At 44.9% G+C, this 21296-nt stretch overlaps 1 protein-coding gene across 6 annotated transcripts in view; it reads right to left on the reverse strand.

The window, feature by feature from the left end:
• Positions 1–8007: 8007 nt before the first annotated feature.
• The window catches only part of LOC136947147 (clathrin coat assembly protein AP180-like), a 38104-nt gene continuing 24815 nt past the window's right edge, over positions 8008–21296 (reverse strand). The window contains exons 19-26 of one of the 6 annotated variants that reach the window (XM_067241025.1): positions 21015–21203; positions 19227–19280; positions 15424–15549; positions 15030–15061; positions 14051–14110; positions 13731–13811; positions 13361–13458; positions 8008–9276 (exon numbers count right to left, since the gene is read on the reverse strand). In XM_067241025.1, the coding sequence (XP_067097126.1) occupies positions 13372–13458; positions 13731–13811; positions 14051–14110; positions 15030–15061; positions 15424–15549; positions 19227–19280; positions 21015–21203 (629 nt within the window). In that variant the 3' untranslated portion in view covers positions 8008–9276; positions 13361–13371. Of the gene's footprint in view, positions 9277–13360; positions 13459–13730; positions 13812–14050; positions 14111–14999; positions 15062–15423; positions 15550–19226; positions 19281–21014; positions 21204–21296 lie in introns of all 6 variants that reach the window. The other 5 variants (XM_067241021.1, XM_067241020.1, XM_067241022.1 and 2 more) reach the window with 5 other exon arrangements.

A 21296-nucleotide genomic window follows, 5' to 3' on the forward strand; every position in this document is an offset into this window, starting at 1 on the left:
TTGGCATTTTCAGCTAGCTGTCAGCTACAAGGCTAACAAGCTAATTTCAGAGCCAGTCGAAGCCAGTTCGAGAAATTTGTTTAGAATGAGTGTGGGGCGGGGGGGGCGGGGGGCAGGACGCACAGACCTAGTTGGCTTTAGAGGGCTGTCAACGGGGCATGGAAGCTCCTATTGGGTCAAACAAGGTGTCAATCAAAAGGGGAGGGTTCAACGGACATTTTATGCCTTCATATTGTAAATACTCCGTTGCTAACCGGAGAAAAGAACACTTTTATGTGAATAAGTTGTTTCTTCTGTCGGCTAACTTGCATGATGAAACAAAGGATAATGGCTATTCATGAAGTAAAACATTGTATTTGGACGAATTACTTTACATGGTTAGATACTTTGAACCCTTGGGACTGTAAGCAGATCAAGTTTTGATGGCATGATTTGCACACCTGGACCTATTTGAACCACTTAGGGTGAGTAAAACCTTTTTCTTTGGCATTGTTGAAGGAATGTTCACCGGAAAAAGACGTTGACTTTGCTTGCTATTGCGACTTGATCTTGAATTGGTTTATTTCAATGGAAGCACAAGAATCGTAGCTTTCCAATGATGTATAACATGTGTAGCGTCTAAAAAATATATTTGTTAGAATTTAGTGCGTCGTAACTGAGGAAGGGGGGGGCAGCATTTTTGTAACGCGGGTGAAACAGTAGCGTAAACAGGCTAGAAAGGCCTTACATGCCCCAAACTTGGTCTGGTCTGCTCATCAGAGTCCCCTCTATGGGCATGTTTCGGATTGTATATTTTTTTTAAATTGACCATATTTCACTTCCCTTTTTGTCCGGCCCATAACTCTGCCTAGAAAGGCCCTACATGCCCCAAACTTGGTCTGGTCTGCTCATCAGAGTCCCCTCTACGGGTGTGTTTTGGATTGTATTTTTTTTAAATTGACCATATTTGTCTTCCCTTTTTGTCTGGCCCATAACTCTGCCTAGAAAGGCCTTACATGACCCAAACTTGGTCTGGTCTGCTCATCAGAGTCCCCTCTACGGGCATGTTTTGGATTGTATTTTTTTTTTAATTGACCATATTTGACTTCCCTTTTTGGCCGGCCCATAACTCTGCCTAAAAACGCCCTACATGCCCCAAACTTGGTCTGGTCTGCTCATCAGAGTCCCCTCTACGGGCGTGTTTTGGATTGGATAAAAAAAAAAAAAGACCATATTTGACTTCCCTTTTTGTCCGGCCCATAACTCTGCCTAGAAAGGCCCTACATGCCCCAAACTTGGTCTGGTCTGCTCATCAGAGTCCCCTCTACGGGCGTGCTTTGGATTGGATTTAAAAAATAATTGACCATATTTGTCTTCCCTTTTTGTCCGGCCCATAACTCTGCCTAAAAACGCCCTACATGCCCCAAACTTGGTCTGGTCTACTCATCAGAGCGCCCTCTACGGGCGTGTTTTGGATTGGATTTTGATATTTTTTACCATATTTTTCTTCCCTTTTTGTCCGGCCCATAACTCTGCCTAGGAACGCCCTACATGCCCCAAACTTGGTCTGGTCTACTCATCAGAGTCCCCTCTACGGGCATGTTCTGGATTGGATAAAAAAAAAAAAAGACCATATTTGTCTTCCCTTTTTGTCCGGCCCATAACTCTGCCTAGAAAGGCCCTACATGCCCCAAACTTGGTCTGGTCTGCTCATCAGAGTCCCCTCTACGGGCGTGTTTTGGATTGGATTTTGATATTTTTTACCATATTTTTCTTCCCTTTTTGTCCGGCCCATAACTCTGCCTAGGAAGGCCCCACGTGCCCCAAACTTGGTCTGGTCTACTCATCAGAGTCCCCTCTACGGGCATGTTCTGGATTGGATAAAAAAAAAAAAAGACCATATTTGTCTTCCCTTTTTGTCCGGCCCATAATTTTGCCTAGTGAAGGATTCAAAATCTTTGTGTCTATTCCAATATGTAATGATGGTATTCTATGACACAAATCTGTGTTCTAGAAAGAGTGGTCTGGAATCGCAGAGGTCCGATAATATCAGCTTTAATGCAGCAGTTGGAAATCAACAAGTACAGAGCTCTGGAGTTGTCTAAGTTTCCCTACCCGCAACAGAGTTTTGGGCTGGTTCACGAAGTCCAACTGGCTATCTGTCCCTCCCCAGCATATATTTATACAGTGCAATTGAAACACAAGTATTAAAAAAGGGTTGAGCTTGTTCTCTCGTGCATCAGGGAGTTGTTCTTGCCTACGCGTCCCACATGCTCGGGTGCCGTCTCCACCCGGTTTCAAGGTTGTTTCTGAAAATGAAGAGATAGAGACACAAATAACAGCCTGCTTCCCACACCCAGTGTGAGACCCAATGTTTAAGCCTGAGCACACTTCTAAGTTCATAACTTTAATAAGCACAATGCATAACTTTAATAAGCACAATATATTCTTTACTAGAAAGGCCCTACATGCCCCAAACTTGGTCTGGTCTGCTCATCAGAGTCCCCTCTACGGGCGTGTTTTGGATTGGATTTTAAGATTTTTTACCATATTTGTCCTCCCTTTTTGTCCAGCCCATAACTCTGCCTAGAAAGGCCCTACATGCCCCAAACTTGGTCTGGTCTACTCATCAGAGCGCCCTCTACGGGCGTGTTTTGGATTGGATTAAAAAAAATTGACCATATTTGACTTCCCTTTTTGTCCGGCCCATAACTCTTCCTAGAAAGGCCCTACATGCCCCAAACTTGGTCTGGTCTGCTCATCAGAGTCCACTCTACGGGCGTGTTTTGGATTGGATTTTAAGAATTTTTACCATATTTGTCTTCCCTTTTTGTCCGGCCCATAACTCTGCCTAGAAAGGCCCTACATGCCCCAAACTTGGTCTGGTCTGCTCATCAGAGTCCCCTCTACGGGCGTGTTTTGGATTGGATTTTGATATTTTTTACCATATTTTTCTTCCCTTTTTGTCCGGCCCATAACTCTGCCTAGGAAGGCCCCACGTGCCCCAAACTTGGTCTGGTCTACTCATCAGAGTCCCCTCTACGGGCATGTTCTGGATTGGATAAAAAAAAAAAAAGACCATATTTGTCTTCCCTTTTTGTCCGGCCCATAACTCTGCCTAGTGAAGGATTCAAAATCTTTGTGTCTATTCCAATATGTAATGATGGTATTCTATGACACAAATCTGTGTTCTAGAAAGAGTGGTCTGGAATCGCAGAGGTCCGATAATATCAGCTTTAATGCAGCAGTTGGAAATCAACAAGTACAGAGCTCTGGAGTTTCCCTACCCGCAACAGAGTTTTGGGCTGGTTCACGAAGTCCAACTGGCTATCTGTCCCTCCCCAGCATATATTTATACAGTGCAATTGAAACACAAGTATTAAAAAAGGGTTGAGCTTGTTCTCTCGTGCATCAGGGAGTTGTTCTTGCCTACGCGTCCCACATGCTCGGGTGCCGTCTCCACCCGGTTTCAAGGTTGTTTCTGAAAATGAAGAGATAGAGACACAAATAACAGCCTGCTTCCCACACCCAGTGTGAGACCCAATGTTTAAGCCTGAGCACACTTCTAAGTTCATAACTTTAATAAGCACAATGCATAACTTTAATAAGCACAATATATTCTTTACTAGAAAGGCCCTACATGCCCCAAACTTGGTCTGGTCTGCTCATCAGAGTCCCCTCTACGGGCGTGTTTTGGATTGGATTTTAAGATTTTTTACCATATTTGTCCTCCCTTTTTGTCCAGCCCATAACTCTGCCTAGAAAGGCCCTACATGCCCCAAACTTGGTCTGGTCTACTCATCAGAGCGCCCTCTACGGGCGTGTTTTGGATTGGATTTAAAAAAATTGACCATATTTGACTTCCCTTTTTGTCCGGCCCATAACTCTTCCTAGAAAGGCCCTACATGCCCCAAACTTGGTCTGGTCTGCTCATCAGAGTCCACTCTACGGGCGTGTTTTGGATTGGATTTTAAGAATTTTTACCATATTTGTCTTCCCTTTTTGTCCGGCCCATAACTCTGCCTAGAAAGGCCCTACATGCCCCAAACTTGGTCTGGTCTGCTCATCAGAGTCCCCTCTACGGGCGTGTTTTGGATTGGATTTTGATATTTTTTACCATATTTTTCTTCCCTTTTCGTCCGGCCCATAACTCTGCCTAGGAAGGCCCCACGTGCCCCAAACTTGGTCTGGTCTGCTCCTCACAGTCCCCTCTACGGGCGTGTTTTGGATTGGATAAAAAAAAAATACCATATTTGACTTCCCTTTTTGTCCGGCCCATAACTCTGCCTAGGAAGGCCCCACGTGCCCCCCCTTCACTCCCTGTGATCTCTTGGACTTTTTTCCCATTTTTGCCCTTTGGGCTCCTGGGGCCCCTTCTTTCCCCGCCTGGTCCCTTGCCCCTGCACTCTCCTTTAACAATTAGACTTTTTTATACTTTTGCCCCTTGGGGCCCACTGGGTCCCTTGCTCCTCCACTGTACTTTATTTGGAGATATTTTGCCCCTTTGCTGGGTCCCCTGGACGAGCAGCTGGGGTGGACCTTTTGCCCCAGGGCCACATCCAAGTTTAGGGAAGAAAGTCTTGACACCCTAGGGTGTTGAGACAGTCACCAATTGCTATGGCCATCAGACAAACAGATCAGCCTCGCCTTCCTAAACCCCATCTCGGAGCTACTATTCCAACCTTCGGTTACCCAATACAATTTTCTCCTTCCATTATGGATTTAAGATTATTTTGGACCAATCAGGGGCCTCATTTATCCAGCGTGCATAGAAATTGTTCTTACGTGGAGGTTTAGAATATTCCTACGAACAGTTCAAGGTGCGATTTATCAAACATTCGTACGAGCGGCATACGTATACTTCTAGGAAATTTTCCTTGATAAATCTCACTGGGGGCCCGTTCTCCGTACGTCGCTAACTCAGTTAGCCTGTTTTTCGTGCAGGCCCGCCCGCGGGCCCGAAACACTGCCCCCTCCTCCCCCAGTTACTATGCACTAAATGTTAATAAATACAATTTTTTGACTCCTACACATGTTATACATCATTGGAAAGCTACGATTCTTGTGCTTGTAGATTTGTAAACCATTTCAAGATTGAGTCACAACAAGTTTAGTCAATGTCTTTGTCCTGTCACCACTTTGTAAACAACACCAAAGCCAAATGTCTCTACTTACCCTCAAAGGTTCAGTGTCGTCCAGGGCCCCGTTCGTCGTAAGGGTTGAAGCTAAGTTAATCAATTGTCCCTTTAGCCCGTTAACATTAGCGAGATGAGTGAGAACAGCAAATATCGGTTCGTCAACGGCTGATCCGCATCCAAATCATGTGGTTAATTTCAATCAGGCTAAACTTATCAGGGAAATTGCACGTGCACGTCCTACTTCAAAAGGCAGGAAAGGTCGATCACCAAAACCGTGATTTTCTAACGGTATGATGGCGGAAAAGACGAAAGAGAGAGCGGTGATAGGCTATTCTCGCCATCCGAGCAAACTATTATTATGAGTCTCTAGACAATAAGCATATCATGGCTAAGTCAAACACCGCCACCGCTGCCAGAGCAAGACAAGCAGCTGCCGATAAGCTAAATGCGAAGGTTTTGTGGAAATGTATAGGCTAATCTTAAGTGCCTCATTACCCCAATCAATCAGATCACATTTCTTTAATTGTGCCTGCTGGTATAGGCTTAAATTAATAATCGAATGAGATCTTGCTAGCGAAAAAAATTATCTCAACTCTTTCAGAATAAGTAGGCTAGATAAAAACAAGGCCAAAGAGTATCTAATTGATACGAATTCATAGACAATTATGAGGATATAAGTAGGCTACTGCGCTTATATCATGTACTATATATGTGTATATGCATGTAGGCATATGTGTAAATCCCTCTTTGATGTCATTGACTGGGACATGGCCAGGGAATATGATGAATTGATTCATCAGCTGGTTAAGCGCCAAGTACACCTTTCTTACAGCAACGCATGCTGCGGCTTTGCCAATGTTTTCTGCATCGCCTATACTGTATAAAAATGTAGCCTATAGCCTACCTGACGCAAAAAACCTCAAGGCTATGCAGTCTGAAGCACAGTTAAAGTTTCAAGTAGCCTAGCTTTATTGTCAATTTCTTCACATGTCAAGACATAAAAAGGAATCGATATGACGTTTCCCACTCTCCCACAGTGAAACATATAAAAAGCACAGGCACAACAGATAAGACAAGACATTTCGTAAAACATAGCGTTACATATTCACATACAGCAGCATAACCTCATAATAAAGCATAAAGCTTGCTGCGGCGTGTGATATTTGCAATGTACGGCCCGAGAAGGTCTTTCAAATAAATGAGTCCATGTCGGCTGAATCGCTCAAACAAGAACTCATCCGTGTGAAATAAAGGATCTTGGCAATCGCGAAGAACTCTATTGGTATGGAAAGCTAATCGAACTAAAATATAGCTCCTTGGTCAACTGGGTCTCTCAAAAAGGGAGCTGCCATGTTATTTTCTGGGGGTGTGGCAAGCTTATCCAGCTACACTTACGTTAGCCTGCTCTGCAGCAGGTTAGTGCTAATTGATATGTTACTATGGTGATTTATCGAAAGTTGCTTCCACGAACCAAAAAGAGGGGCGTTTTTTATCTTAGCCTGAAAATTAGCTCGCTAAACCGACGAATACCCCGCTGGTATGCAAACAACACATCAAAACTTGATCTGCGTACATTCCCAAGGGTTCAAAGTATCTAACCATGTAAAGTAATTCGTCCAAATACAATGTTTTACATTCATGAATAGACATTGTCCTTTGTTTCATTATGCAAGTTAGCCGACAGAAGAAACAACTTGTTCACATAAAAGTGTTCTTTTCTCCAGTTAGCAACGGAGTATTTACAATATGAAGGCATCAAAATGTCCGCCCCTCCCCCCCAATTTCTCGAACTGGCTTTGACGGGCTCTGAAATTAGCTCGTTAGCCCTGTAGCTGAGAGCTAGCTGAAAATGCTAATACCTCATTTGTATGTCTCTGTGGAGCCTTCAAAATAAAAGTCGATTGCGCAATATGGTTGACAGAATCAGTGTTCTTTGTGCGCCAATCCTGGGAATCAGATAAAGCACTCCAATGTGTTCATGCTTCAGTTTTTGTGTTTCAGTAATACTAATTAGGGATTTAGCTATTGTATATGACAGTTCTAAGTACCACCTTTCATTAGAGATAACAATTATGAAAAATAATACCTTTTTATCCTAAGTATTTGACCTTGGTTACAAAGGGTCATTTTGGAGTCTCCAAAAGGCCCTTTTAGAAAACGCCTGGATGTACTCTTATAAAAACGTGTCAAATATGAATATATTGTGGTATTGAGGCCCCATGCTGTATCTAGTGGAGTTTTAGTCCCCGAGTCCTGCTTCTTGTGCCATCTGATGCCTGCCGCCCGCAGTCTGCCACCCTCTACCGCTGAAAGGTTTGTCACCTCGGAAGTTGGGGTCGATTTTCACAACCTTTTTTGGTTGACATTGAGATGACAGCATGATCAATAGTGGATGAATTGGGAGTACATCTACTCTGTAGTGCCACCATGAGGCCACGTTGGCCCAGGGGCTCTGGAAAGTTTTTTGGAGGAAAACAAAAAAGAAAAGTAACAAAGAAGTCAGCTTTCATCATGGAAGAATTTTTATCACTTGTCCTGCCGGGGACAGAATTCGAAAGCAACAACAAAGGGTGCAAGGGTACAGATGTGAGTCAGCCTAGGTTTGGCTCAAACCTAGCCTCCTTTGCAATACAAGATAGATTTCTGCACACATCTGTGTGAGTGTCAAGTCAGGACACCTCCACCTGTCTGAAAGTAGTTACATTTTGTCTTGTGTGTAAAATCATAAAACTCATGTGTCATCCAGTGTCATGAGCAGGGCATAGCAGAGTGCTGTTGTGATTAGCATTCCACAGGGGGATCCAGGTCACTGCTTTATTGGGAGGTCATGCCATCCTCACACCCTCCTCCAATAGTGTTGTAAGAGTCAACTCTAGTCTTCACCCAGATACATATTTCATCACATTCTTGTTTTATTAGTCTTTTTCACAACAGATTAAGATACAGTAATCACTTTTGGAGAAAAAAACACAAACATCCAGTGTATATCCGAGTGCTTTACAGTGAAAGACTTCTTTAGCACCACCATTGGAGACTGTACAACCACACGGATCTGCTCCACAAACACATGGGCCAGGGGGGCCATCTCTTTACACACCACCTCTCCTTGTACCTTTCTCTCTGCAACCCCTAATCAGCAAGCAAGATGTGGAGGTTTATGCTATCTGACTTTTTTGTTGGTACTTACTCAATTTGTTGTTCGAATAGGAGAGGAGACAAGAAAAGGAGACAAAGAAAGGTGGAGTATTGGAACACAGCCCAGGTCAACCTGGATTGACATGCTAAAATGCAGTACCACTCCACACCACCAAGGAGAGCAACATGGAATACTTGGGGCTGAGTTTGCCTTCAAACCTGCCTCTGAATACAGATGAGATTATGTACAAGAGGGAAAGGGACTTTTTGCTTTTTCCACCATGGGATTCATAAACATGACAAAAATATATGATACAATTTCTTCCAAAATAAAGATTAAAGAAATATAGGTGAAATCTATCTTTAAACGATCTGAAATGCATATGTCAATTCGAACATAGTCAACAAGTTTTGCATGTAAGTCACAATCCTCCAAAAGGGACAAAATATAAAACAAAAATAAGATCAACAGAAAGTATGAGTTGACATGATTTGTCTCTACGTAAAACAAAGTTTGTGATGAAAATTGCAGGCCTATACAGTTCTGTAACTGTTGTCAGAGAGGCTGGCTGGTAGGATGGAGATAACCAAGCATGGAGGGACGTCATAAACACAGCTCAGTATCTGACTGGACAACAGGGAGGGAAAGGGCAGGGATTGGCCACACATCAAAAACAGTCCACAATAAACAACACAGTCCTCGTCTGGGAAAACACATATCCACCATTCCAAGTCAGCTGATGAGCAGAAAATCCTGAATGAATTTAAATACACTTGTTTTTTATGGTGCTTTTTTCTCTTAGTTTAAGTCAAGGATAACATTGAAGAACACACACTCACGCACATACACTGTTTTTGATTTCTGTATCTATGAGTTCACAATCACAATTTGTGCTACAACATTAGACGGAAAGGGCAGAGTTTAAGAAGGGAGGAGCCGAGTAGTGCTGATGGCTGATTGGCTGGGATATGACGAGGGCGGTGGGGTAACGAGGGCGCACATCCACATCCACAACGACAACCGCTGGAAGAGGGGAGAGAGAGAGAGCATAACTTGTTAAATTGTCAACAATCTTGGTTGATCTTTAAAAGGTCCCATGGCATGCTGTTTTTGGATGCTTTTATTTAGGCCTTAGTGGTCCCCTAATACTGTATCTGAAGTCTTTCCCCGAAATTCAGCCTTGGTGCAGAATTACAGCCACTACGAGCAGTCCCAAAATGAGCTTTACTTAGGACGTGCCATTTCTGTGTCTGTAGCTTTAACCCTTGTGTTCCCGAAGGTTCACAACGACCCATCGTTGTATTGCGACAACTTTACATTTACATTTATTCATTTAGCAGACGCTTTTATCCAAAGCGACTTCCAAGAGAGAGCTTTACAAAGTGCATAGGTCACTGATCATAACAACAAGATAGCCACAAAACATTGCGAGTAGCCAAAACATGAAGCACACATTGTGAACAACCAAAGTAAGTTCCAAAAGTTAAGAACCATAAGAGCATGTAGTTAAACAAGTTACAATTAAACAACATTAACTACTATAAGTGCAAGTGTACCTGTGGAAAAAACAAGCAACAATAATAAAAACAATATATCACAGCGAGTACAATTTTTTTTAATCAGTTACCACTAACCACAAGAGCAACAAGTCTCTGAGCAAGAGTCATTGTGATCCTTGAGGAAACTAACATCGGGTCAAGCGAACCATTCCTAAGTACCGTTGTACTCCCGGAACAAGTGCGTCTTGAGCCTTTTCTTGAAGGTGGAGAGACAGTCAGTGTCTCTGATGGAGGTGGGGAGTTAATTCCACCACTGGGGGGCCAGACAGGAGAAGAGCTTGTGTTGGGACCGGGCGGTCTTGAGCGGTGGGACCACCAGGCGGTTGTCTGAAGAAGACCGTAGGTGACGGGTGGGGGTGTAAGGCTGCAGGAGAGACTTGATGTAGACGGGTGCAGTCCCGTTCACTGCTCGGAAGGTCAATACCAGGGTCTTGAATCTGATACGGGCCATGATAGGTAGCCAGTGGAGAGAGATGAGGAGCGGGGTAACATGGGAGCGTCTGGGTAGATTGTAGACCAGGCGGGCTGCTGCGTTCTGAATCCTCTGAAGAGGGCGGGTTGCACATGCTGGGAGACCAGCGAGCAGCGAGTTGCAATAGTCCAACTTGGAGAGGACAAGTGCTTGGACTAGCAGCTGGGTGGAGTGCTCAGACAGGAGGGTTTAGCCGGGATGATGAGAAGTTCTGTTTTGGCGAGGTTCAGCTGGAGGTGGTGCTCGGTCATCCAGGCGGAGATGTCTGTGAGGCAGGCCTCAATCCTAGCTGAGATCCCCGGATCGGTCGGGGGGAACGACAGGTACAGCTGCGTGTCATCAGCGTAGCAGTGGTAGGAGAAGCCATGGGAGGTGATGATTGGTCCAAGTGAGGTGGTGTGGCCCTATCTACGTCATTTCGCCCTATCTACGTCAGATCACTGAATGGCTCCTCCTGCTGTACTTTTATTGTAGCCTACATCAGCTAGCTAGCTTCAGGATGTCTCCCACCATCCGCAAACTGCATCTTCCCTGGATGCAATGACTCCAGCTGCGCTGCAACGTCATTTAAGTTCCCTATTGATAAAGGAAAAATAGGTGGATAGATTTTGTGAAGAGCCACGCTCATGGAAAGCTTCGGATAAACTCCAACAGCCGCCTCTGCACTGACCATTTCACGTCGGACAGTTTTAACCCTCGTGCTGCCTTCGAGTCACATGACCCAAAGGTTTATAACGAACCATCGTTGTGTTTACCCAATTTTACCCAATACAAAAACAAATAAAAATATTTTTCTTTTAACCATTCCAATGTGGGGGGTCTGAGACAGCCCGACAGTTAAAAGAAAATGCTTCACTTTGTTTTTGTATGAGGTAAATTTGTCGCAATACGACGGTGGGTCACAATGACTGATGGGTCAGAATGACCCGAAGATAACACAAGGGTTAACATGGACCAGAGACAGACGAGGTTCACCAACACACGGCTTCTCTTGCAGCGCGGAGCCGTACCGAGCATCGCCCCTCCGGCCGTTCATCCTCCGGTCACACCTGGACCATACACCGCCGCCAGCAGTTACATTTACATTTAGTCATTTAGCAGACGCTCTTATCCAGAGCGACTTACAGTAAATACAGGGACATTCCCCCGAGGCAAGCAGGGTGAAGTGCCTTGCCCAAGGACACGACGTCAGTTTTCATGACCGGGAATCGAACTGGCAACCTTCGGATTACTAGCCCGATTCCCTCACCGCTCAGCCACCTGAGCGGTGGCTCATCACTCAGTTCTGTGTGCTTGTTATACTTATACTAGATAACTTTTCCAGAGGTATCTCTGCTATGAGTTAGTGCAAACCGCTAAATTGATATTAGGCTACTCGGTGTAGAATGATAGTATTTTGGTGAAATGGTAGTGAAGTGGAATAATATCACACTGCTGTAATTATGAAAGATGGAGAATGAGTATGGATTATATTATTGAAGTATGCCTTTTAATCACCTTTGTACTTTTATACTTTTATATGTTACACTACTGGAAAAGCCTGATGCAAAGCCACTGATTGTTTAGTATTTCCCCTAAGATATAGAAGGAAATTTAAGCCCCAAAAGTGTTATTTTTGATGATTGGAGCTGGGTGTGAAAGAAGGCTACAAGATTAGGTTCCCACCATAGTAAACAACAAAACGCCCAGTGTGTCTGACCGAGCAAGTCTAAAAAAAATAGGGGATTTCTCTTTGCACCTGTAATTTGAAGCCTCTAGAGAGAGAGACCAATAGAGTGTAAAATGAATTATGCATTTGTGATAAACAATATTGTTCCAATAGCAAATATACAGAACTGATAAGGTTTTGATATAAAAGTTAATGTCCGGAGAATATTTCTCAGTCTGATTCTGCAGAATTTGGCAATTTTGAAACACTTTGCATCAAACACTGGATGTTTTTGTGCTGTTTTCAAACTTAGAAAAATTAACCCAAGGACTTAGTACTTTGATTTTCTTCATCAGTAGCTAATGTGTTAGAAGTAGCCTAGTTGGAGAGCTCACTGTCTGCTGTCTCTGGTGTCCATTTTTACTGTTACAGCTCAGGGGAACATTTCATTTATATGCATCTGTATGTTTCACTCAGTGAACAAATAAATTCTAATTCTATACGGTTTTGTTCGGCTTGACGTAGCGTCCATTATCTGGGTCGGAGGTAGGCACTAGGCAGCGAGGGGCGGAGCTTCAGCTCCTTCAGACGACACGCCCCCCCAGTCTCAAGCAGTGAAGACTGCTGATTTTTTCACGATTTCAAAGCCTAATTTAACATACTTGTCTGTGTTATTTTTTCATTCGAATTTGGATGGGTAGTTAATAACACGTTATTCTGTGGTGTGGCAAACTTAAAACTCGTTTCCAGGTCCACTTTACAGGATCTTTAAATAACCTCAAAGTGAACATTTCAAGCCATGGGACCTTTAAAACTCATATTAAAAAAGGTTTGTAACTATCTGAAAGTTTCTGAAAAGTTCCAGTTTCAGCCTGCAGGGTTGTGTGACAAGAATTGTACCAGGGCGGGTTTGGGCTGGAGGAAGAGGTGTACCTGGGAGTGTTAAGGCTGGGGGAGGAGGTGTACCTGGGAGTGTTAAGGCTGGGGGAGGAGGTGTACCTGGGAGTGTTAAGGCTGAGGGAGGAGGTGTACCTGGGAGTGTTAAGGCTGGGGGAGGAGGTGTACCTGGGAGTGTTAAGGCTGAGGGAGGAGGTGTACCTGGGAGTGTTAAGGCTGGGGGAGGAGGTGTACCTGGGAGTGTTAAGGCTGAGGGAGGAGGTGTACCTGGGAGTGTTAAGGCTGGGGGAGGAGGTGTACCTGGGAGTGTTAAGGCTGAGGGAGGAGGTGTACCTGGGAGTGTTAAGGCTGGGGGAGGAGGTGTACCTGGGAGTGTTAAGGCTGGGGGAGGAGGTGTACCTGGGAGTGTTAAGGCTGGGGGAGGAGGTGTACCTGGGAGTGTTAAGGCTGGGGGTGGAGGTGTACCTGGGAGTGTTAAGGCTGAGGGAGGAGGTGTACCTGGGAGTGTTAAGGCTGGGGGAGGAGGTGTACCTTGGGGAGGTCTACATGAAGTCTTTGATGTTGAGATCATCCAGGGCGTTCTTCGGGGGCGGAGGCCTGCGGGGGCTCTGAGCCATGCCTGGAGACATCTAGGGATGAGATAGGGGACAGTTACAGGTACAGGTCTATATGTTGGCATGAGCGTGTATGCTGGCCAGATGAGGCCACTATGTCAGTACCCTGTACAGCTGCAGCTCTGAGTAGCCTAACCACTAATGAGAAATCTGAACGTAGTTCCTCCTCAGGGCAGCATAACAGGACAGTATAATAGGGCTCGGAGGGCAGCATGACTGATAATGTGTGTGTTAGTGTGTATGTGTTAGTGTGTATGGGATGTGTCTGTGAGTGTGTGTGTCCATACCGGGGCTCCGGAGGCCCCGGCTGAAGGGAAGCCTGGCCTGACGATCGGCATCATGGGCGCTCCAGCCCCGGGGGCCCCAGACTGGGAGAGCCAGAGAGAGAGAGGAAAGAGAGAGAGGGAGATGAGACCGAGACAGGTGGTGGAAGGAAATGAGAGTAGTGAGATACCACAGTGGACCTGTTGAGAGCTGGTGGAAAGCCTACAGGGGTTATTGGCCATCTTAGGTGCTCCTAAAGGTCAAAGGTCATGAGATTGACCGAGGTCAGAGACCTAAACGTTGTACGGTCAAGAGACCGGGGGGGGGGGGGGGGGGGTCTTACCATGCAGAGTCCAGGGTTAGGGAAAGAGCCCATATAAGGAGGCATTCCCATGGGGACGTTCTAGGGGTGTGGAGGGGGGGGGGGACAGGGGGGGGGGGGGACAGGAGGGAGGACATTACTACATAGGACATCACTGCAACAAAGCACACACGTCAACAACATTTAACACGACTCAACAAGATTTACAGACACAAACAAAACTGTGAGACATTGTGGAGACAAACAACTACACATTTAAATGAGACGTAGTTCAGCACACAGCAGCAGCGCTAACCCAACACCAGAACTATCATCTCATGCACCTGTGTAGGGTTAGGGTAAGGGTTGAGGAGCCGAGAGGAAGCAGCCAAATTAGCAGGCAGGACAATTTAGTTATAACCGTCTGGCGGCAATAGTAATTCATTGCTACGATGTGCAATACAAGTCAAAAATTGACCAGCTATAATGCATTCCTTGAATGTAAAACCTAAAAGGAGAATAGATATGTTTGCCTGTTCAGTGTTGTTCTAGTCCTTAATTCTGATTTGTGTCTGTGCTGGTTTAAAAAGCACTGCCATCGCAGTTAAACACCCTGACCAGAGAAAGCTGAAGCCGCTTCTCTCATTCTGAACCACATGTTCTAACCCTAACCTCTAACCCTAACTACAGGTTCAAATTCCTGCACGTGTTCTTCCTTAAACTAGGGGAGGATTTCTAATAGCTACAAGTAATATTGACAGCTCTAGCTTACACTAGAGTTAACCCTAACCCTAACCTTATTTATGTCTACTAATATAGCTGTGAAGGAATTATGGTGAACTTGGGGTGGGGGTTAAAGTTGGACAACTGTCTCTGGGTGATGCTTCCTCTATCAACCTTCCTGGCCCTGTGATTGGACCACCCTGGAGAGGCAGATGAGGCCATGCCTTTGCAATGCTGCTCCATGTTGACAGACACACACAACATTTACCATGGGGGCACCCCAGCTGGGTGGAGCTACCTGAGGGGGGGCTGCAGGGCCCATTCCCAGATCTATGGAGGGAGAGGAAGAGAAATATGGAGAAAAGAATGGAGAGAGAAAGGGAGAGAAGGATGGAGAGGAAGGGGAGGGGGGGGAGGAGAGAAGAGAGGGAGATAGAGAAGGAGGAAGAGAGACAAATGGAGAGAAACAGATTGAAAGTATACCAGAATACCTCATACATTCTGTCACAATATCATCCTATTAAGCGCTATGTGAATATAAAGTAATTTAAATGCTGTGTTCATCCACTAGTCCTGTGTGGGGTAGACTGTATGCTGGAGTGTTCTACTATGGGGTGTTTAGTGCTTACTGCCAGCCAGGTTAGCCACTAGTCCTGTGTGGGGTAGACTGTATGCTGGAGTGTTCTACTTACTGCCAGCCAGGTTAGCCATGGTGGAGTCCAGGTCTCCCATGGGCTTGCTGGGAGAAGAGGCTCCTATGGTGGAGGAGCCCTGTGGCGTCACAGCAGGCTTCATCACATCACCTAGCCCATCAAAAACTGCAGACAGGAGGGGAGGGGGGATGGACAGGAGGGGAGAAGAGTGGGATGGAGGGAGAGGGTGACAGGAGGGAGAGAGAGATGGGGTGATGGGGAGAGAAAGGGGGGGTAATAGTGAGAGGTGGATGGAAAATAAGAGGAGCAGTTTAGAATCAAGCAGCTCCAATTCTCTACTACAGGGGGCATTACCATGACAACCAAATCAGAGGGTTTCCATGACAACAGTGATCAGAGAGGAGCAATGGAACGTTGTCAAGAGGCAGGCTCTGGAACCCCTTCCTGAACACTTTAAAGTGTTACTAACCAGCCTCAACACACACATCCACAAGCATTTGTACACAAATGGATCCACACTTTGTCTCACACACACACACACACACACACACACACACACACACACACACACACACACACACACACACACTGTCATGCACACATACACATGGATACAGACTGTCACACACATGCACAAACACATGTACCAGTGATCCCCATGATTCCACATACTACAGTCCATTTTACAGTAATATAACCTTAAGCTGTAACACAGTATTGTATCATATATTTACATCATTATTGAATCGCCATGGTTATTCTGTTTTTCTTTTGGATATCAATGAGACACAATCTATTAAGCACAATAAGGATTATAACACATTTTCTTCTCATAAAAATTACACAGGGCAGGTAAGCGAAGCACGTATCCATCTACAAACTACAGTAACCTGATTAGGGCTAGTCAGGGTCAGACACGTGCAGGAATAGCAGTGCTACAGATCAGGCTTTTGTATTAGATGCTGGAGGTTGTCTTAGACATCTGGGACCAGTTGAGCTCTACTACTACTGCAATGCACTCTGGGAGGAAACAACACTGCACACACAAAGGGGCCAAAACACTCACCCAGTCAGAAGCAGGAAGCAAGCAATGAGCCCCAAAGCCAGATGGAGAGGTGGAGAATGGAGGGAAAAGAGGGAAAGAAAGAGAGAAAAGAACATGATGGAAATGTGAACAGAAAGGGAAGAAGCATAGAAACAGGCAGGGATGGGTTAGGGATGTCCGTAGGCCACAGAAACGGGGTGTGGATGAAGCCAGGAGAAAGAGGGAGAAAGAAAGGAGGGAGAGATAAAGGAGGAGGAGGGAAAGAAAGAGGGAGTGAGAAATAGAGAAAAAGGGAGGGAGACAAAGAGGGAGGGAGAGATTGGAAGGGGAAGAGAGTTAAGCCGTCAGCAGTAGTTTTTGCAGACTGTCAGTTCTGAAACATGGGGTGAGACACCTAGAGGCCTGTTCCATAAAGCGAGTTTACCGAATAAGCTAGGCTTATGTCAGTTAGTCGGGCTCATTTCCAGTTGATTCGGTTCCATAAAGCCAGTTTCATATAGTTCGAACTCGGTTACTATGGCAACTTATGCTGCAAAACTAACCTGGTCCGGCGCAGGCTGTCAGGCTTAGCGCATTTTGTTAACCAGACGTTCCTGTAACACTGACCTGACGGGAAAACGATGATTCACCACAGACTTTCTGGCGTGATGCCATATTTAACTTTTTTTTTTACCTATCAGTGAAAAATGTACATTTATAAAAACATCTACTTCAATAAATAAAACATTTAGGCTAATGCATTAAACAATGATGAACAATGATTTCAGAATAATACTAACAATGATTTCAGAATAATACAAACCTATGTTTTACTTATGGTAGTTTGAGAAACGTTTAGGCAGATGCTACATAAAATGTCTCGCATTTCCCCAACAGAATGATCATAGCTACATAAATCATGTACAATCCTACACTCACTGGCCACTTTATTAGGTACACCTCGCTAGTACCACTTTATTAGGTACACCTCGCTAGTACCACTTTATTAGGTACACCTCGCTAGTACCACTTTATTAGGTACACCTCGCTAGTACCACTTTATTAGGTACACCTCGCTAGTACCACTTTATTAGGTACACCTCGCTAGTACCACTTTATTAGGTACACCTCGCTAGTACCACTTTATTAGGTACACCTCGCTAGTACCACTTTATTAGGTACACCTCGCTAGTACCACTTTATTAGGTACACCTCGCTAGTACCACTTTATTAGGTACACCTCGCTAGTACCACTTTATTAGGTACACCTCGCTAGTACCACTTTATTAGGTACACCTCGCTAGTACCACTTTATTAGGTACACCTCGCTAGTACCACTTTATTAGGTACACCTCGCTAGTACCGAGTTGGACCCCCTTTTGGCTTCAGAACTGCCTTAAGTCTCCATCTCATACTTTCAACAAGGTGTTGGAAACTTTCCTCAGAGATTTTGGTCCATATTGACATGATAGCATCACACAGTTACTGCAGATTTGTCGGCTGCACATCCATGATGCGAATCTCCCGTTGCACCACATCCCAAAGGTGCTCTATGGGATTGATATTTGGTGACTTTGGAGGCTATTGGAGTACAGTGAAGTCATTGTCATGATCAAGTAACCCGTTAATGATTTGAGCTTTGTGACATGATGCATTATTCTGCTGGAAGTAGCCATCAGAAGATGGGTACACTGTGGTCATAAAGGGATGGACATGGTCAGCAACAATACTCAGGTAGGCTGTTGCATTTAAACAATGCTCTGGTGCTCTCCCAGGTGCTCTGTGTAATTGTAAGGTGTGGTGTGGGGAGGACCCAGGTGATCTGTGTAATTGTAAGGTGTGGTGTGGGGAGGACCCAGGTGATCTGTGTAATTGTAAGGTGTGGTGTGGGGAGGACCCAGGTGATCTGTGTAATTGTAAGGTGTGGTGTGGGGAGGACCCAGGTGATCTGTGTAATTGTAAGGTGTGGTGAGGGGAGGACCCAGGTGATCTGTGTAATTGTAAGGTGTGGTGTGGGGAGGACCCAGGTGATCTGTGTAATTGTAAGGTGTGGTGAGGGGAGGACCCAGGTGATCTGTGTAATTGTAAGGTGTGGTGTGGGGAGGACCCAGGTGATCTGTGTAATTGTAAGGTGTGGTGTGGGGAGGACCCAGGTGATCTGTGTAATTGTAAGGTGTGGTGAGGGGAGGACCCAGGTGATCTGTGTAATTGTAAGGTGTGGTGTGGGGAGGACCCAGATGCGAAAGAGATAGGAGGAAGGATAACAACACGGAACTGTACTTCAGACAAAACAAAGAACATGGTGGTGATACTTACATACAGCAAGACTGAGAAACAATGACTGACCAGGGCTGCGTTTCCCGAAAGCGTCGTAAGCCTAAGTTGATCGTAGAATCCATCGTACGACGAATTTTTGTTTTACGGGCCGTTCCCAAAGACACCGTAGCTAAAGTGTCTCTTGAAAATTCGTTGAACTCTTGAAAAGCGCATAGATTAGCCTACTCCTTATGAGCATGTTTTGGGAAACGAATGTAAGAAATATCCTTGGTTTCGTTATTTTGCTCGATCGTTGCTATGATCCATCGTTATCGGGAAACGCAGCCCAGGACTGGACACAAAACATGGACTTATGTACAGAACAAGGCACAACCAATAACACTACAGATATCTACAGGACCAGAGATATCTACAGTTCCAGAGATATCTACAGTACCAGGGATATCAGCAAGAACAGGTACAACATAGACACGCCCACATTGTGGTCTATGTGTGGGTGTGTCATGCGGAGAGGTGTGTCTACACCTGGTAGGAGTCTTACCTGACATTAGCTCTGCTCCAGGAGTTGCTGGCTGGGGCTCACCTCCGGTGGACTCTACCGGATGAAACCAAACCAAACCATTCCATACAAGGCCAACGTGGGCCAAGCCAGGCCAAAAGAGGCCGTTCCAAGTGCAGCATGAGGGCAGAGAAGGGTTAAGAGTCAGCCTTCAGCTCCACACTGGGAAGCCCTATCCAGACAGAGTAGAGACACACACAGTAGATATCATTCACATGACTAACAGGAGCATTCCCCTGCTTGGTGAACTCACACATACAGAAGCACACAGAAACACACACACAACTACATTCACACGTACACGTGTATAAAACTGTGGTCTCAAGTAGTGTTGTTACAAAAACAGGTACTCCAGTACCAAGACGGTAAAAAAAATATATAAAAAAAACGGTAAGATACCAGAATTTCTGAAGTACCGGGTTGCAGTGTCGGACCATGACAAGCCAAAAGAAATCTCACTAGATTTGTCGCTAGATTAGATTTTTTGTCATGAGGTAAGGCAAAAAGTTGCTCAATCTAGTGACAGTCGTTAAATTGTCAACACTGCAGGGGCTCCACTAAAAGTTGTTGACAAGAAAAGTGGAAGAGCCACAAATTGAAATACTTTAGGTGTGATGTCAGATGACAATGAGAACATCGTCAACCCAGAGAAACCAAATTGCAAACATCACCGTTCATGTCCTTTATGGTTTATAGCATACTGCAAATGTAATACCTAATACTGGGGCATACAAAAGGAGAGGGCACAACAGGGTGAACACATTTTTACAGAGGCTTTTAGATGACAGTTTGCCAAAATTTGTGTTTTGGAGTTTGGGATGTATATTTACTTTGTGCTTGTTTTGCGGCAACATTTTAAGAGCCCCATGAAGCGTGTTGAATCCACTCTTTCTACTTCTTATAAATTATGTTCAAGTCCAGATATATATATTTCAGCTCTTTAAATTCTCTCTAAGTCCTCTGCTGAGTTAGCTTCATGTCTACACTCAGTCCACTCATGTTCTTCCTTTAGGCCTACACAGTCTCCACACATGTTCTGCCTTCAGGCCTCCACAGCCTCCACACATGTTCTGCCTTTAGGCCTACACAGTCTCCACACATGTTCTGCCTTTAGGCCTACACAGTCTCCACACGTTCTGCCTTCAGGCCTACACAGTCTCCACTCTCTGCCTTCAGGCCTACACAGTCTCCACACATGTTCTGCCTTTAGGCCTACACAGCCTCCACACATGTTCTGCCTTTAGATCTACACAGCCTCCACACATGTTCTGCCTTCAGGCCTACATGCATTGTGATTGTATTGATGATAAGTAGGCTACAACCTTAGATATTGTAGGTGACTGTTACTGTCAACAAATGAGAGTTGTTCAGTAACCAATTTTTATTTTTTGATATCGAAAATGGTATTGTGAAATGTCAATGGTATTGGTACAGACTACTGAAATGTTGGTACCTGACAACACTAGTCTCAAGCACACCATACTAATCTTATCCCAAAATGATGCATCAATTTAAAGCTTTTACCAATCACAGGTGACTCTGCAAGGGTTAAGTCAATTGGCCTACATAAAACTACAAGCCTCCATCCAAGTTCTGACACATATCTGGCCCTGATCCACAATACAATACAAGTGGATCCAAGCTGATGAAGGAACACTATAAATCACACTCAGTAATTTGTGTATAATCAGGTTAAATGTTAACACAATTGGAATCATGGTCCTATTGTGACATATGGCTGCATTTGAACCATCTTAATAATGAAAATACCAAAAACGACCCCATCTAATGAGAACCCTCCCACCCCCTCCGCGGGGAAGAGCGAGGGGTGGGGCAAGGGACCCCCAAACAGGTTCATGATGTTTGAAGAATCCGGTTTGGGTGGAGGAGCGGATGACAGGAGGGGGGCGGATGAGAGGAGGGGGGTGGATGACAGGAGGGGGGTGGAGGAGAAGCCATCTGCTGATTTGAAGGAGAGAAGAGGGTTAGAATACATATAAATTATATACCAACAGACACACTGTACATTACACACACAATATATACAGTATA

Source organism: Osmerus mordax, chromosome 8, assembly GCF_038355195.1.
Source record: "Osmerus mordax isolate fOsmMor3 chromosome 8, fOsmMor3.pri, whole genome shotgun sequence".
Classification (NCBI taxonomy): domain Eukaryota; kingdom Metazoa; phylum Chordata; class Actinopteri; order Osmeriformes; family Osmeridae; genus Osmerus; species Osmerus mordax.